The 18242-nt window shown below is 45.2% G+C and overlaps 1 protein-coding gene across 2 annotated transcripts in view; it reads right to left on the reverse strand.

Annotated features, from left to right (window-relative positions):
- Grik3 (glutamate receptor, ionotropic, kainate 3) overlaps positions 1–18242 on the reverse strand; it is a 211385-nt gene that overhangs the window by 61896 nt on the left and 131247 nt on the right. For both annotated transcript variants that reach the window (XM_013034066.1, XM_013034067.1), the window contains exons 2-3: positions 17013–17189; positions 5831–6088 (exon numbers count right to left, since the gene is read on the reverse strand). In XM_013034066.1, coding sequence (XP_012889520.1) covers positions 5831–6088; positions 17013–17189 — 435 coding nt within the window. The remainder of the gene's footprint in view (positions 1–5830; positions 6089–17012; positions 17190–18242) is intronic.

An 18242-nucleotide genomic window follows, 5' to 3' on the forward strand; every position in this document is an offset into this window, starting at 1 on the left:
TCCACCCTGGCTAATCAGCACATGCAGTATGATTGAGGTAATAGGACATAGTTGGTCCTGTCAGTGTGGTGCCTGGAACTTGTGCTAGAGAAATAGGTAAGTAAAACCCTTTTTATTTAATTTCAAATAGGGGGATATAAATCTGGGGTCACCAATCAGACTTGAGGAAAAGACCAACAGGGCAGATGTTAGAGAGTAAAAAAATAATATATGGATGATACACTTGAACCTTATGGTGCACAACAGTAAAGATAGCTAAGAAGCCACACCATCCTCCCCTTTTTTCTTAAACTAATTTGCAGCTAAATTTGCATGTTAAAGTTTGCAATCTCTTGTTACAGTGCCCTCCCCCCTATCTGGACAGAGTTCCTCACTCAGAAAACCCACTCCAGAAGCCTTTCAACCAAGTCCCCATTTCTAAGAATAATTTCTGTTATACAGCCTGAGACCCTTCAGCTCTCTTCCCAGTCCCCAGGGCTGAGCCTCAGGAAAGCAATCTGCTACCCATCATTCTATTCTACTGGGGAGGTCCAGATGCACCCCTGTAACTTCTACCTCCTAAAGAGACCCTCAACAATCTTCACCAAGACTATAGACATCAAGAATACCCAACCCATGACAAGTCCCATATCCAGGACTCTGGAATCCTGGAACGATCTGGACCAAACAGGTTCTAGGATGTCCTAACATCAGATTTGATGGGGGATAGAGGGAGGTGTCAGTTGGCTTCAGCTAAGGGAGGGGCCATAGGTTATCCCCAATCAGACATGCAAACCCATACCCTCTCCACTTATCGAGAAATTCCTGGTTGACCTTTCCCACCTTTCTGTTACCCAGAAAGGTCCACAGTGCACAGCCTGTTCCTACCCATTTGGTTTTCAGACTCATGCTTAGCATCAGTAGGCATGTAGGCTTTGGGGACCTGGAACATGAGGACAGGGACAGGCTAAATGCTGGGGCAGAGGCCACCAGGGCCTTTTTTTCAGCCAAGCACATCGCCCCGTGTAATGCACGGTGACCCACATTCTCCAACAGCAGCAAATGTCAGCCCTCCTTCCCATCAGTGTATTCCCAGAGGAGACTGCAGGCTCTTCTCGGCCCACCCGGCAGAAGACGAAACTGTTTTGGTTTGCCTGAGATAAGCTCTTCTTCCTGGCTGCCTCCTTAATCAATCCCTCTCAAAATATCTGCAGTGAATCATGGCTGTTGGAGCCACGCTTTTCACTTATGAAGCACTTCTGCATTCATTACCCTATTTAGCTATCTCCCAAATCCTAGAAGGCATGGGAATGGGGATCTGCATGGTGAGGTTACAGATAAAGAAACTGAGGGCCACAGAAGAGGAGAGACCCTTGTATAATTCTCCAGCAGGCCAATAATGGAATCACAAGTCAAGAATCAGTCTTTTGGCTCCTTTTCTCCACACAAGGGTTTTTCTAACCTCCTTCCTTTCATAGATTAGGTTAGGAAGAGAGAGACATGGCTTACCTCAAAAGGCAAACACTGGTTGCCTCCAAAATGAGGTAGATTGCAATGATGACCCAAACTCTTCACCCCTTCCTAATGCAGGCTCTTTGCCATGTAACCTTTCAGAAAAGCCCCTCTAGCAGCTCAGCCCTGTGGATCGTTTTGACCAGTGGGATATTAGCAGGCCTGAAGCAAATGGACCCTTGACATGGACTTGTCCATTAGATTTGTTCTCTTGCCCCTGTGCCACTGTCATGGCAACATGTCTGGAAGAAAAGCAGAGCCAGAGGGTGATGCCCATCACCCAGACAAAGTCAACTTAAAGCAACCAACAAGCAGGTGAATGAGATCACAGAGTATCACCTAGCCAAGCCCAGGATATCGCTGAACTGACAGATTTAGGAATTAGATGAATGTTTATCATTACTGAATGTTTGGGGTGGCTTGTTACACAGCTTTTGGTAGAAAGAGCCAATGGAGGCACCCTCTGCTGGCATGCCAAGTAAAGTGTACTTTTGGGTGGTGACAATGTCTCAAGAGATGATTCATTATGGTATGAACCAATTAATGCCAATACCATGCCCATTTGACAGTGTGTGGACCCAGTGAACTTTAGGAGACTGTCTTCTGATAGTTGCAGAGATAGATCTTCCTCCCCATTTGACTTCTACGTCCTTCTTGCCTGCGTGGATTGTCATCATGTGAAGAAAGGATGTTTGGATTTGCAGCAACTCCATTGTATTATGGAGGAGAATGACAAGAGGAGCGTGGCCATACTGAAACAGCAGCCTGACTTTGGGGAGCTGTGAAACCAACCCTGAAAGACCCAGTCCCAGACTTGTGGTCAGTGAGACTAACTAAGCTACTATCACTTGAATGAGTCAAGTTGAGCTGCTACACAGCTCAAATGTTCTGAGGACACAGTCCTCAAAGAAGGCACAGACAAGGCCTGCTACTGTGTTCTTCTCACTCCCACATTCCCCTTCTTTTGGACTATTCTGATTCTAGGGCATCATTTTCAAAGTTATATGATTGCTTGAATCCCACTGAGTCCCAGTACCAATAATCTTCTTAACTCGAGCCTCCTTTCTCATTGATTGCCCTACTTTTTTTTAAGTGTGTGTGTGTGTGTGTGTGTGTGAGAAAATAAAAACATTAAGTTAAACTCTGAGTAGTACAAGAAAAATGTTTGGGACACTAGTGAGTTGGAATGAAGACACTGTTATCTGGATTTTTTTTATTTGAGTAGTTAATCATGTTATAGAAGAGTGATGCCCAGCTAGAGGTCACTGGTAATTCCAGGCCATTATATCTGGGCATCAGGTAACCTGACGTACACTAAAGGCTTAGGGACCTTAGCTTCCGCTCTGACTGGTTCTACTAGCATGGTGCTCATCATGGTGCACAGCTCCAATAGGAGCTGAAAACCCCCACTTTCCCCCTGCCCAGTCTTCAGGCCCAATACCAATGGACAATGAGTGGTTCTGACCAGTGTCTGCTCTGCCCACTCTCCCTTTGACACTTGAATGACCCATTTTCAACATCCCACTCACATCTGATTCTTCTCTTCTCTGGCCCCCTACATTCTCTTCTCGGTAGTCTTTCAAACTCAAGCCTCCTTTTTGTTTCTTACAGGACCAATGTAGCTATGCTATCTCTTCTTTAGTCTTGCTGTGATCTTTTCCTCAAATTCTCCCTGTGTTGCTCTCAGAGCCACGGGCTAAACTCTCCTTTCATTCCTGTACTCAACAATACTCATGAGTCCTTGACTACTTAAAACAGGAAGCCTGAATCCTAGACTGACACCAGACCTTGCACAGCTAGACACACCCTTTATATGACTTTTCCCTTCCTCATGCATAATTGAATCCTCTCCCCTTGGCCAGGCTGTTGTCTCCATAAGCCTGCTACATACACTCCTCACCCCTGCACAGGATGTTCCTTTTATCTGTCATGCCCTCTCCTCTTTGTCTTGTCTTCAAGGCCTTCTGACTCTCTCTGGTCAGTCAGCTCAGGACCATCCAAGTCCATGGGGCTTTCTCTGGCTGCATGTCTGTCACTGATTCTTAGCTGATGCCTAGAAAAACACTCATTCTCCTCTAATATGATTAACTACTCAAAAATTAAAAAAAAATGGAATAACAACATCTTCATTTCTTTGCCCTTACACTCTTTCCTACACTATTTAATTGGAGTTTAATTCAACTTGATTTTTCAATTCAATTCAATCCAATCTAATTCAAATTCCATTTAAGCAACATTTGAGGACATCTACATCGTCCAGGCCCTGTGCTACAGCCACAGAAAGCTCATGTTCTGGAAACAGAAATGGGCTCAGGGAGGGTATCATTCAGAATAGACAGTTAAGACAAGTTCTAGTACAGAAACACTGAAGGGACTTGGAAGCCCCATGAGTGCCCCTCCTGGCAGATGCTTTGTGCTAGGGGCCTAAGCATGTGGGAGGTGGGGTTTGAGGTGGTAGACTGTATTCAAGGACCTCCTGTCTGGCGCTTTGGTATCACAGCAACTCAAGAGATCTTTGTAGAAGCCTGGAGAGAATAAACAAGTTTCTGATGTGTTTTCTGAGGGTTTCCTTTGTTACTATTCCCACTCCCCATTAGGAGATAATCAAGAGCGAACACTGCATCACAGGCGGCGAGAGCTGGAGGGCTCTTCCGAGGCTGGATGCTGCAGCTCTTGATGTGTGGGAAGAGCAAGGCCAGATGGGTTAAGTGACTTGCCAAGGTCACTCTCTTAAGAGGCTGGGCTCGGAAACATCTTGGGACTTGAGTTCTTTGGAAAGAAAGAGAAGAACCAGCTCCACACTAACTAATGGTACAGACTTTGGACTTAAGTCTTGTAGTCACATGCCAACTCTGATGCCTGTTAGCTGGGTTAACAATAGGCAGAGCATGTGTGAGACTTCTTGAGCCTCAGTTTCCTCCTTTTAAATTTACTAATTTTCCTCATTTACTAACTTGCCACTCCTTAGAGTTGCTGTGAGACGGATGAAATTAAATGAGATCACCCCTGCTGTGCTTAGTTTATGGTGGACACACAGTTATCGTCCCATTGCCTTAACCATGTTCTGTCTCTGGAGGGTGTCCAGCTCTGGGTCTGCCCTGAAAATCGTGTGAGGGTGACCAGGGATGAAGCGGAGTCTGGTGGCGGCCCTTCTGTCCCCTCTTCTCCCTGATAACAGGCCCTGTCAAGCAGCTCTTAGCTCTCTGTGTATAGCTTCATGCAGAAAGTAATGTGAGCTTCTCTGTGCTCCCCAACAATGCACACTGTGCCAAGACCAAGGCTGGGTTTTTATTCATTCAGGCATTCCAAACTCCCAGCAACAGATGAGGTCTAAAGGAAAGGCTCACAATGTGCTATTGGATATGTTAGTGGATATTGGCTCTGGGCCCACACTCAGAACTTGAGAGAAAAGAGGCAACACACTTGAGTAAGAGTTTTCTAGAAGACAAGTCCCATGCTAGATTTGGAAGCAGGACTAGGCCATGCAGGTCCTATGCAGAAGAATGCTGGGGAGGCTATGCAGGGCAGGTTCTTCTGCACCAGGGGGTCCAGCCTTGGGCCTGTGGCTCAGCCACTGGCTGCAGGGATCCTGTCCTATTTCTACCCTGGCCAACTGAGGCTCAAGCTTTGTGCCCACTTCTGCAGGTGTGGCCTTGTTTCTAGTCATGTGTGTTGTCAGGGAGCTGGTGCCTGAGTATAGGTAGAGATGGGGGGGGGCGTGGTGCTGGGTGCAAGTGTGAGAAGGATCCAAAGAACCAACCTTGAGCAAATATCCTGAGCACCAGACATGTGCACAGAGCATACCTTTATTCCCCACGGTTTATGAAGAGACTGAAGTGCACAGTGGCCTCATTGCCAGCAGGTGGGAGGGTGGGTATTTCCGCCCTGGGGGATTAGCTTCACATGTACACACTTCCTACCAGGCCACACCGGAAGTAAGCATGAGTGTATGTGCAAGGCAAGGGTAGAGGTGTTTGCTGTGGGTGAGAAGATGCAGGTACAAGAGTTCAGATGGGGATGAGGACAGGTGTGCATGCTAGTAGCAGGGGCAAGAGCACATCTGAGTACTCCTGAACCAGAGTAGAGGTGAGCATGTGGAACAAGGGATGAGCCAGCTGTGAATCAGGCTGGGGATGAGCGAAGTGTGTGGGTGGTGGGTGTGCACAGGTGTGTCTGATCACTGCGGTGAGCATCGCCGTGACTGGTGATGCTGGGGTGTAGGTATCAGCACAGCCTTCCCCCCCCCAGGAACAGCAGTGCAAGGTAACTATCTGAGCTCTACCCTGGGGCTCTGCCCCCACTTCACTACTTCCCATCCCAGCCACTTCTGACCACCCACCTGTGCTGTCATCATAGACCACGGTGGCCGACCTCCACTTGAGGTACTGGACCAGGTCAAGGATGGCATGGCTGAGCGAGGCATAGTCGGGGTAGAGGTTCACGTAGAAGGTGTCCTTGTTGTCCAATGGGTGGTGCTTCCAGCGCAGCTGGATGTGGGGCACTTCTAGAGCATTACAGATGGACTGGACAGCATTGGTGCAGGAACCCTGGGAAGGTCCAAAGATGGCCACCACACCCAAGGCCAGTTGGTCACAGGCTGCAAGAGAGGGGAGGTCAGCACCAATCAGCAAGGAGGCAGAGATTTTGATGATTCCGCAAAAACACATGGGGAAAATAGCAAGTGGAACCCTTATATGGCAGATGACTGAATCTGTTTCCTGATCTGAGTTATGGGGTCTGATCACAGGGACGTGGGAGGAGATGATACATGCAAGGCAGGGCCACAATGCCTAGCTGGCCCTTAGGGAGTAATCGTGGCAAAGATATGATGGTCACTTGTGATATAGTGCCATTTGTAAGTAGAATCCTGGATCTGTGCCAGGTCCTATTCAGGGAAAACTTGGGAGAGAAAAACAAACAAATCCCAGCAATCAAGCATCTATTGGCTGAAGGCTCTTTGAACTCCAACCTTCAGTCTGACCTGTTCCATAGAGTCTCATCTCCCTCAACATCATCATTTGGACATTTAAGATGAAGCTTAGACCTGTGTGTCCAAAATGTGAAGCCTTCTCCCCCTCCCAGCCTCCTGCACCTCAGCAAAGCCCCTGCCCCCTCATCATCACAGGCCCTCCTGCCCACCACCATCATTATTTGTTTCGATTGCTTCCTAACCTCAGCTACCATCTTAGTGTCTACTCCACACTCGGCAGCTAGAGCGAGCCTTTCCTTGTCTAAGGGCTCCTGTCTTTCTTGTTGGCTTTTTTCCCCACTAGAAGTTAAGCCTCTGAGAGGCAAAGGCTTGATCACTTTATTGTTTAATCAACATGTGATGAGTGAATGAGTGCTGAATTTCTGTCTTCAAACAGTTCACAGCGTTGGGTAGGCTCAGAGGCTTGGAAAGGCCAGGAGCTGGTGCTTCCTGTTTGTCTGGAATTGCCCCACATAAGTGAGCATCAAATGAGATCTGTAAAACAGGCACATTCTGGAGGGGGGCTCCCTAGGAGCCTTAGATGTCTTGTGTCTAAGTTTCCTCCTCACCCCCCCCCCCCTTTTCTGCTGCTTACCCACAGGGTAGCTTATGTGACTTACACCTAGGCAATCATTCCCTGACCTGTCCTGATTTGCAGACATTGGTTTAGAGATGGTAATGTGGATCGATGGAGCCAATGGGATGCCACGAGACCCCAGGGCTGAGAAAGGGGCACTTTCCCTCTAACTGACCCTGAGAAGAAGGGAGATCTGGAGTTGCAGTGCTCACCTGATGTTCACTAAGAAGGAGTTGCACTTGTCTGTGACAGTCAATGTGGAGGGGAGTAGAGCCAAGGAAGGGAAAGAAATAAGAGCTCCTGATCAAGTGAAAGTCTGGGCTTTGGTGATAGATAGATAATTAGATAGATAGATAGAGATATATAGATATATATGCATCAATAAAATGCATCAATCGATATATATATGTGATATATATGATATATATGTATATACATGTATATGTATATATATGATATATATGATATATATATATCGATTGATGCATTATCTTTTTGCTTAAGCCATTTATGTTTTGGTTTTCTGCTTCTTCAACTTGCAGGCCTGTGATCATGAAAATGCTACCATTTCGCACATTGAATGTGGGGTAAACACAGGAGAAAAGTCAGGCTCAGCACCTAAAGATGGGCATATTGGAGATTCAGGCCCTCTGGGAGTAACCTCCTGGGCATAGGCCCATACCTAAGATTTGCAGGGTTTACAACTAAGGTACAAATGGACACTCATGTGCTATAAAGCTAAATATTTAGACAAGGCAGTCTAACAAATTATTCAACAAAACATGTCTTTCCTCCTACCTTGTCAAATATGACTTCATCATGGCCTGGAAACTCAAGTGCGAATGGAGATCTCTCATACACAGTGACCACCAGTCTTCAGCCTACCTCTTTTCTTTCATCACTTGTGCCAGCCTGAACCTCAGGCACCTTGTACCCTCCATATGGATATAAGGCTCGCTTACTCAAGTGTCTGCCACACTTCTGCCCCAAGACACCCCTAAGACCTAGGAATATGCACCCCAATAGCCTAGCCTTCCCTCCAGAGGACAGATGCAGGCAGAGATGTGCACACCCTGAAAGCGGGCTCAGGGAATTTGGGGTTCTAGATATTAGAAGTCTCCTGATGGGTGAATTCTCTTGGTCTTACTGACCCCTGTCCTAGGAGGGGTGGCAGAGGCGGCCTCTCCAAGGCACAGAGCGGTATCAACCAATGCAGAGTCTAGAGGAAACGGGAACTCCTGGGAACTCTTTCAGACTTCTTCCTCTTGGTCAACATCTACTACCCCCACTGCTTCCTGGACATGGGAAATTAAATTGAGAGTAGTTATTTTTCCTGAGATTTGCACTTCTCTCAAGAAGCCGGCTCAGGTGAAAGATAACAACAATGTAGGGGGAAGCTAGCCAGAAGGTGGTAGGGTAAGCCAGCAGCTGAGCCAGCACAGAGGGCATGTGTTGGGTGACCCAGGGCTCCTTGTGGTCAGTGCCAAGTGCAAGAGAGAACACACAGCAGAACAGATGGTGTCCTCTTGATGCTCCTACAGTTCTAGGACTAGAGGCCAGGTCAAGGAAGCAGTGTATTATTCCTGCTCCTGTCACCTTATAGCCAAACCTTGGGTAGTCCTCTGTGTGAGCAAGCATGTACTGAGATCAATCCCACTGATAGTAAATGCTTCAAAAGTAGAACTCTGCATTTGTGATCCAACTGTCAAACTGGCCTACAAATTCAAGGACAAATCACCTTTTTGATGCCCTCCCGTGGGTTCATGTGTGGACCTGTAACACAAGCTTAGTAATGATATTCATATACTGGTATTTCAGTATCTGCTCCTCATCACCACTACTCTGTCACCTTAGGAGCAGCTCTCGGAGGGAAGAGGCCACAGTGTGCATGGCTCTGTGCTTTGGAGACTAGAAGATGGTAACAGTGACCTAGTCTTGGCTATTCCTTCTTGTTCACACCTGAGGCCATGCTCAAAAAACACTACAGGTTTCTCTCATGTTTAACCTCCTGGTTCTCTTTGGCCCTTCTAGCTGTGCCCAGATACCCCTGGTTTCTGTCTCATCATACCCCATACCAATTCTCTCTTTCCCCCTGGAGTGATCAGATAAAACACATGGCTGGACTCAAATGTCTGTCTTACTTCTTTCCACTACTGCTTATAAGAATCTACCTCTTCGATTTCCCCTTTTGCTCCAGGCCTTGAAGCAGGCAAGCAAAAGCTACCTCATCTCTCTCACCCTGATGTAGCTGTTGTCCCAGCTCAGGCAAGGACCAGTCGTCCCGGAAAGATATACTAAGCACATAGCATGCTGATACAGAAGCTCCAAAGAATGACCTTGAAGGATGTGACTGATCCTAACATTGGCTGTGACAATAAGAGTAAAGGTACCATTGGTGGAGACCATACTGAGAGGCTATAGAGGATGATGGTGATCATATTGATGAAAGAAGAATTGAAGATGATTCTGTGACAGTAATGGTGGCAGGTGAGGTTGATATAGATAGAATGCCCTCACCATCACATTGATAGGTATGAGGCCAGTAGGGAGGAGACAGTGGTAAAAATGTGGATGAGAAGGAGCTGCTTGTAAAGACCATGGTGTCTTCAGGACATTGGTGCTGGGGTTGGTGTGGAGGAGAGCAGTGATAGAAATGCTATGGCAGTGTTGGTGATGTGAATGGCGGTGATGGCAGTTCTGATGGTGTGGCTGGGACTGGTGATAGTGGAGATGCTAGCACCACAACAGTGATGGTAACAGCATGAAAGGACCACTGATGACAAAGATGTCACTGCCATAGCAATGGTGGAGATGATGGTAGCAGGTGTGGTGAGAAGGCTGGATGACAGCAATTGGGCTGACATATCTGTGTGGATAGTAGAGGCCATGATGGTGCTACATGACAACCATGCCCAGCCCGGTCTCCATTCTACCAGAGATGCAGTAACTAGACCTCAGCAGTAGGTGAGACACTAGTTCTGACCTCCATCCATTTCTTCTCCTGGGCCTTTTCTCTCCACATCCCTTTTCTGGTCCCCTCCATCCTCTGAGGACCAACCAGCCTTGAAGAGTACTGCTTCTCCTGAGGCTCAGGGCAGGGGTTGTTGAAGGAACAGGAGCAGCAGCAGCTTTTCCTCCAGATGTTTCCAGGGCAGCAAAGCCAACCCTTGTTCTGGCAGCCTTGAGCACACACTGCAGTAATTACATTATTTGTGGCTCCAATTTTGAATCCATTTTCTGGTCATTTTACAGTAACTCAATGGTTCACAGTCATTGCAGGAGTCCTCGGCCTGAATGCACCTTACCTCCCCTCCTTTCCATGGCAATTGTAGTTATAGCAGAAATTATCCCAATCAATTTGTGTCTTAAAAGGAATTGAGCAGTCTGGAGAATAAGTGAAGGCCGAGGAGCCTGGGGAGTGCTGGGTCGATTCCAGGCCAGCTCTGGCCAGACTTGGAAGAAAACACAGATGCTCTGGGTTGCTGGCTCAGAAAGCTGCCTGGCAGTTACTCATCTTTTAATTTTCTACCAAACATTTCAAAATAAAGACAATAAGTGAAGGTCTCTTTTGATGGGGAAAGGCCTCCTGGGCCTCAGACCAGAGGAAGGACTAATTCAACCAGAGCTGGCAGGGAAGGTGGTGTTGGGCTCTGTTCCTCTCTGTCCCACAAATGGCCATTCACATGGCCTTGAGGTGGATGACTAACCCAGGAGAGGCCTTGGGGTGGGGGTGGGGTCGGGGCAGACACTTCTGTCCAGGGAAAATTGTCACTGGATTAATCAGAATGAGTTCCAATGCAACCCCCTGAGGAGGCCCCTAACAATAACCTAGAGGAAGGTGGTTTAAAAAATCAAAGGTCAAAAAGGAAAATTATGAGGAAGGGACCACAGGACTCCCCAGGGGATAGAGGGTTACAGAAGGGTATGTAACCTGACAGGAAACGCTGATGGGGTCAGACAGCAGTGTTTCCATTCACAGCAGACAGACAGATGTGGCCTGCCACCTACCTTTTCATTGAACTGGAACACGATACAAAGAAGTGGGTTAAGTACGTGAATTGGATGCTTCATTCATAGATCACTCACTCATGGCTCCCAAGCTTACCAGAGGGAGGCACAGCCCCTGAGAAGGTCCCCTCTTGCCCTTCCCAGAAAGTTCCTCCTTGTTTTTCAACAGTGATGTCTGTGGGGGGTTCATCCACATATATGGAGCAGTAGTTGTTTTATTATTGATTCAAATTGCATTATATAACTATACTTCAAGCTATCTATCCTTCGGTTAGCAGACCCTCAATCTACCTCCACCCTTTGGCTATTATCATGAAAGTGGCCAGGAATAGCCTTAGGGGAAAAACCTTTGATAGATACTGCCAAGAGTTAGATAATGCCAATATTGCATAGGAAAAATAAACCCCAGTCCTCACCTCCCACTGTACACAGAAAATCAGTTTGAGCTAGATCAGAGAGTTAACTGGAAAGACAAAGTAACAGAGGTTCTACAAAAAAAAAAAAAAAAAAACCCAGGATACTGAGAAAAATTTGAGGTCAGTGTGGGCTATTCAGCCAGACTCTATCAAAAAAAAAAAAAAAAAAAAAAAAAAAAACATGGGAGGGGCTGGGAAGGTGGCTCAGTGGTAGAGCGCTTGCCTTGCATGCATGAGGCCCTGGGTTCGATTCGCCAGCACCACATAAGCAAAAAGAAAAAAAGCCAGAAGTGGCGCTGTGGCTCAAGTGGTAGAGTGGTAGCCTTGAGCTGAAAAGCTGAGGGACAGTGCCCATGCCCAGAGTTCAGGCCCCACAAACGGACCCCCCCTCAAAAAATGGGAGGATATCTTCATAGCTCAAGATGAATGTACATAAAAGACATCAACTGCCAACCAAAATATTATTAAATTGGACTTCTTAAAGTTAAGAACTTAAAGGAATCTTATCCAGAATATGTAAAAGATTCCTGTAAATCAATAAGAAAATGGCAACTTGATCTTAAAAAAATGTTTGAAAGACCAAAGAAAGTACTCCAAAAAATATTCAAATGATCTACTACCTATGAAAATGTACTTAGCTTCTCTAATCATCAAGAAAATACAAAGTAAAACTATAAACCATGTGCTGGTGGTTCACACCTGTAATCCTAGCTACTCTAAGAAGCTGTGATCTAAGGATCATGGTTTGAAGCCAGCCCAGGCAGGAAAGGCCTTGAAAGTCTTATCTCCAATTAACAATCAAAAACTCAGAAGCTGAGCTGTGGCTCAAGTGGTAGAGCACTAGCCTTGAGCAAAGGCAACTCAGGGACAAAACCTAGGACCTGAGGCCAAGACTCACAACTGACACACACACAAAAAACTATAATGAGGTAAATGTTATATGAACTCACCAGAAAAACCCAAATTTTAAGAACAGACTTTACCCAATGTTCAAGAAGATGTAGAGTAGCTACATGCCTGTGGTGAGGGCAAACTGTGCGTAATTTTGTTGAACTGGCTGAACATATGCATGTTCTATGACCCCACACTTCCACTCCTAGTGTGCTTGTGCACCAAAAGACATCGTGAGGGTGCTTACAGCAGCACATCACACAATCACCCCAAACCAGGACAATTGAAAAGTGCAACAGAAATAAAATAAATTTTTATTTTGTGCTGGCAGTGGGTCTTCGAACTCAGGGCCTCACACCCTCCCTTGATTTTTTTTTTTTGCTCACAGTTTGTGGTCTGCCATTTGGATTTTTCCCCCTCATGAGGGGTTTCATGAATATATGAAACCCTCTCCCCTTTCAGGAAGCTCTCCTGCTTATGCCATCACACTGGTGTGATGCTTTCTAGCTCCTGGTCCTATGATCCAGCTTTCTACCTTCTTAGGACTGACCTGTTGTTGGAAAAGCCTCATTTCCCGTACCAGTCACAAGAAGAAAATTTTTGTTAAGTGAGTTCGACACACATTCATTCTTTCTCTCATTTGTGTATCAGATCGAACTGTCAGAATTGATTTTGTACCTCCTGTGTACAGGCTCACACTAGGTTCGACAATGGAGCAGTGAGAAGGTAACAGGGCCTGCAGTCTGATGAAAGAAATGGACAATAATCGCGAAGACATGGGCACACAGAGACATAGACACAGCTAGACAGAGAGACAGAGACAGACAGACAGACAGACACACACACACACACACACACACACAGACACACACACACACACAGACACACACACACACACACGCACACGTGTGTGAGTCAGCACTGTCAAGTCCAAGGTACAAAGAAAGAAGCAGGGAGGCCTAATCTCATCTTGGGAGAGGGAGTTATGGGAAGAAAAATGAAATAAGTAGGTGGAGTCAGAGGGGAGGAAAGTGTGATGGAATTATAGAGGGAACCCTGCACTTATAAGCCCTGAGGTAGGAGGTAAGGCTAGAACCCAGACCCAAAGACTAAGGTAATGAATGGCTCGAATGTAGCTGGGAAGCCAGGTTGGGGTTTGGACTGGACAGACTATCACAGGATCTTGCAATGGGACACACCACCAAGGCTGGTCACTCATGTGATCTGGTATAGGGTAAGGAAGGGCTGTGTCACTGAATCACAGAGGATTTCTGAATCAGATCTACTTTAGAAAACCTGGCAGTGCCATATAGGTAGGACCAGAAGTTCCTGGAGGACATTCCTCTGGGAAGGTTCTGAAATTGGTTTGGACTCCCTGTCTGGCTGGGGGAAGGCACCGGTGCTGAATCCCACATGTGACATCATTTTATTCTGATAGAGTTTTTTCAGTGTAATTGGACTGAAGCCCGAGCCTAGGCCTTTGGGTTGGCTCTATGCACTTGGGTATTTGTCCTGTATATATCCCTGACCTTTTTACTGAGAAGTTTGGATTGAGTTTTGTTATTTTCTAGCTGGATACGGCCAGGCAGCAGGCAACAAGCAGCATGAACTGTCAGCAGAGTGGTGGTACTTCCCTGTGTGGAGCTAGATGTGGGGCATGCTGGGAAGAAAGCAGGAAGACACAGGCAGAGAGGAGGCACACCAGTGCAGGCAGAGGGATGACGGGTAAAGGACCACTGTTGGGGTGAGATTTATAAATGTCAGCAGTAACTGCTCAACCTCAGGGAGCCTCTGACCTCCCACACACCAGGTAAGAAAGGAGCAGCTGGGTGGGATGGAACTAGTGTGAGTCAGGTCCTGACTTTGTGGCCCACCACATGGAGGGCAAGGAAGCCAAGTGTGACACGAATGAAGTCCTGTTGACTACAGGGTGCATTACAGAGGTGCACAATTGTATAGATTAGTAAACCAAGGCTCAAGTCATTTGGTATCAGAGTTGCTAGGATGAAGGTCCAGGCATTCTAGCCTCACACCATATTTTTCTGCCTTTCTAGAATGAGATTCTCACCCTCAGTGGGGCACAGAAAAGCCAAGCCAGCAATGGGCAGCACTCTGGCAGGCCTGCAACTGGGGGCCCAGGAGGTCAAGGTCCTGGCCTGTCACCAAATGTTTTTGACTATAATCCAGGAGCCAAGCATCTTAGAAAGCCAGGCATCTCCTGTGGATGGATCTCAGATGGGCTAAGATGCATGCATGTTCCTATCCTGTCCCCAGGCTCCACAGAGAGGAGCACTGGACAGTGACACTCAGGCTCCCATGTCCTTAACTCATATCCTTCCTTGAGTATTCAAGAGTCATTGCATTGAGCAATTATTATATACTAGTCTTTCACATGCCAAAGGAATATATCAACTATCCAAGAGGAGTCTTCTTTTTAGTAGTGTAAGGGAGAAAAGAATGGCATTCGATATGCAATTATTTAACTAAAACTTGTGATGGAGTCTTCGAAAGAGAAAAGCAAAGGCTATGATATCATATTACAGGAAAGATGACCTTGTTGTTTTGGAAATGAGATTCCTTAGGCTTGAGATTTTTAAACAGAGTTACATGGAAATCTAGGGTCGTGCAGAAGCTATTTCCGGAGTTGCCAAAGCCTTTAAGTTTGAATTTGCATTAAATATAGATGTAAAAATATAGTTCAGATATACAGTCTCCCTCTGGGTCTGCAGGGAATTGGCTCCAGGACCCCCGCAGACAGCAGACTCTGCAGATGTTCAGTTCCCTTCCATAAAGCAGCATGGTATTGGCGCATGCCTTCTGTACTCTCTCCCATAATTTAAATCCTCTCTAGACTGCTCACAAAACACAATGGAAATGCTATGTAAATAGGTGCTACAATCATCATTTAGAGAAAAAAATGACATGAAAAGGGCTGTTTATGGGTAGCACAGATGTGATTGATTTTTTTCCCCTGAATACCTTGGATCTGTGGTTTGTTGAATCCATGGATATGAAGTTCGTGGACTTCATATACACAGTCCAAGGACTGACTCTGCATGTGTGAACTTTTCTTTAAAACGGCAATAAAAAAGCACACTTGTATACTCAGGTGTGCTGGGCTTACCCTGGAAATTCAGGAATGACTGAGTCCCAATTTTTTTGCATGTTTAATTACAGTTTTTACTTCATCTTAAATGTGTCTGTTAAATAGGAAGCAAGGGGTAAATGTGTTTTGTTTAATGTGTGCGTTTTGAACCATTATTGGCACAAACTCAGGGCCTAGATGCTGTCCTTTAGCTTTCTCCCTTCAAGGCTGATGCTCTACCATTTGAGCTACACTTACACTTCTGCCTTTTTGCTGTTTAATTGAAGATAAGACTTTTGTAGACTTTCCTGCCTGGGCTGTCTTTGAACATTGATTTTTAGATCTCAGCTTCCTGACAATCTAGGATTACAGGTATGAACCACTAGTGCCTGGCTATTTTATTTTGTAAAATTCAGGAAAACTGCTAAATCAGATTAACTACAATTCATTTTTATGGATTATATTTTTCCTGTTTTTATTATCTAGCCAAAACAAACTGAGGCCAAAAGCAGGCTTCAGATTTATCCATAGGCTCTAGAGTCAAGTTATAGGTACTGAAGCAGCTTTGTTGTTAAGTCTTCTATGGCAGGTAGATGGCGTGTATCTGAACTTAAATATGATTTGAGCTGTCTTATATATATCCACATATTAATATTCTGGGTAAAGTCCCCTGAAAGATGAGCCCAGTTTTCAGAGCAAGGCCATTCCAGGTAATAATAATGTACTGTAGATTTTGAAATAGCTAAATTTTTTCATCAGGAAGAAATGAGAAATACTTGAACAGATAGATATGTCCATTATACTGATTTGAATGTTTTACAAAGAATACAATGTGTCAAAACATCTCATTGTACCCCATAAACAGCCTGCATTGTTATCTGTAGATTAAAAAAAATGAAATAAAGTCAGGCGCCGGTGGCTCACACCTGTAATCCTAGCTACTCAAGATGCTGAGATCTGAGGATCAAGTTCAAAGCCTGCCTGGACAGGAAAGTCCATGAGACTCTTATCTCCAATAAACCACTAGAAAATCGGAAGTGGCACTGTAGCTCAAGCGGTAGAGCGCTTGCCTTGAGCTGAAGAGCGCAGGGACAGTGCCCAAGCCCAGAGTTCAAGCCCCACGACTGAAAAAAAAGCAAAAAAAAAAAAAAAGAAAAGAAAAAGAAAAAAGAAATGAAAGTAATACAAAAGAGAAAACAAGTATGAAATTGTCCACTTTTGTCCAGAGATGTTGAAAACCTAGCTGACCACTCAATGCTTCCTCTCAGCCAGTGTCAAATTCCCCCCCCCCATTTCCTCTTTTCATCTCCCCAAATTTCTGCTCACTAGTCACCCACTACCACCTCTCCCTCTTTCCCTTTCAGTCTAGGAATTCTTGACAGACTCCTGCTCCTGACTCCCCTTAGGTTCCTAGGGAACAGACACATCATGGGCTGGATTGGGAGCAAGGGATACTCAGATTGGGTGGAAAAGGCTCCAAGCCCCACACCTGCCCAGAGCGCTAGCTTGTTCTTAGGGCCTTGGTCAGCAAACACAACCCCACCCCTCCCTGGGCTAGGAGCAGAGCACTCTCACCCTTCTTGGTGGCCTCGAAGCTGTCATGGAAGTGAATCCGCTGGATGTCATATGTCAAGGTTGTGTTGGGCAGCAGAGTCCTGTTCCTGTTGATGATGTTGGCAGAAAATCGAAAGGCATGCTCCTCGGCATTCATGACCTGGGCGTTGGGGCCATCTGCATACTCGAAGATTCCTCCTGTGAGGAGAAGGCCAGGATTGAGTGTCAAGGAGAAGGGATGAGGTTCAAGCAAAGATGCTTGGTTCAAATTCCTCTGCCCCCAGCATTCAGTAATATCTCATATACTTGCCATATATAGAAATTGTGCTGGGGCATTATGAAATATGAAAATCTTCCTAGTTCATTTCACTCAACTAGAAAATTCCCCATAATAGAGCCTGACAGGACCAAAATAAGATTACCAATTTATTAATACCTCTATGAAAATTCTCAATAGACTTCTGGCAAGTAGAAGCTACTGGATTGTTACAAGGGTAACATACCATGACCACATACAGTTTTATTCCAGGAATATAAGCCTGGTTCAATATAAAGAAATCTATGGCTATCATTCCACTACATCAATAATTCAAAGGAGAAAAATATATGATCAGCTCACAAAATGCAGGAAGGCATTTGATAAAATCAATTATCATATTGCTTGTAAGAATGCTTAATAAAATAACATGAGGAAAGACACTTCTTTGAAGCACTTTTGGCACAGGTCAGCTCTTAATATCATACTAATATTCAGGTTCTGGGGGTTGAGGGTTAGCTATGGGTAAAGATTTACATGGTACCATGAGCCAACAAAGCAAGATGAAAATTTAATTCAGAGGCGCTACTTTTGGAAAGGATTAAGTTCTTATTTTGCAGATGATATAAATATCCCCTTGACAGTTATAATAATATATAAAACTGTATAAAATAATCCCTAATCATGACCACAAGTAAGAGCTGGTAGTAAAGTTAAATGACCAGTTAGCACAAATTAATAGTATCTTAGGTCAGAACAGCCAGTATAAAAACTTAATAATAAAGGATTTTCTTTACTATATTAGAAAAAAATCAATAGTAAATAATAAATCAAATAAGAAGTACATAATTCTAGTTCTTTAAAAATGTTAGCACTACATTTTCTTGATCCATTCATCTACTGGGGGGCATCTGGGTTGGTTCCATATCTTAGCTATAGTAAATAATGCTGCAATAAACATAGTTGTGCTGGTAGCTTTAGTATGGTCTTGTTTG

The sequence above is a fragment of the Dipodomys ordii genome, unplaced genomic scaffold (assembly GCF_000151885.1).
Source record: "Dipodomys ordii isolate 6190 unplaced genomic scaffold, Dord_2.0 Scaffold181, whole genome shotgun sequence".
NCBI classification, from domain to species: Eukaryota; Metazoa; Chordata; class Mammalia; order Rodentia; family Heteromyidae; genus Dipodomys; species Dipodomys ordii.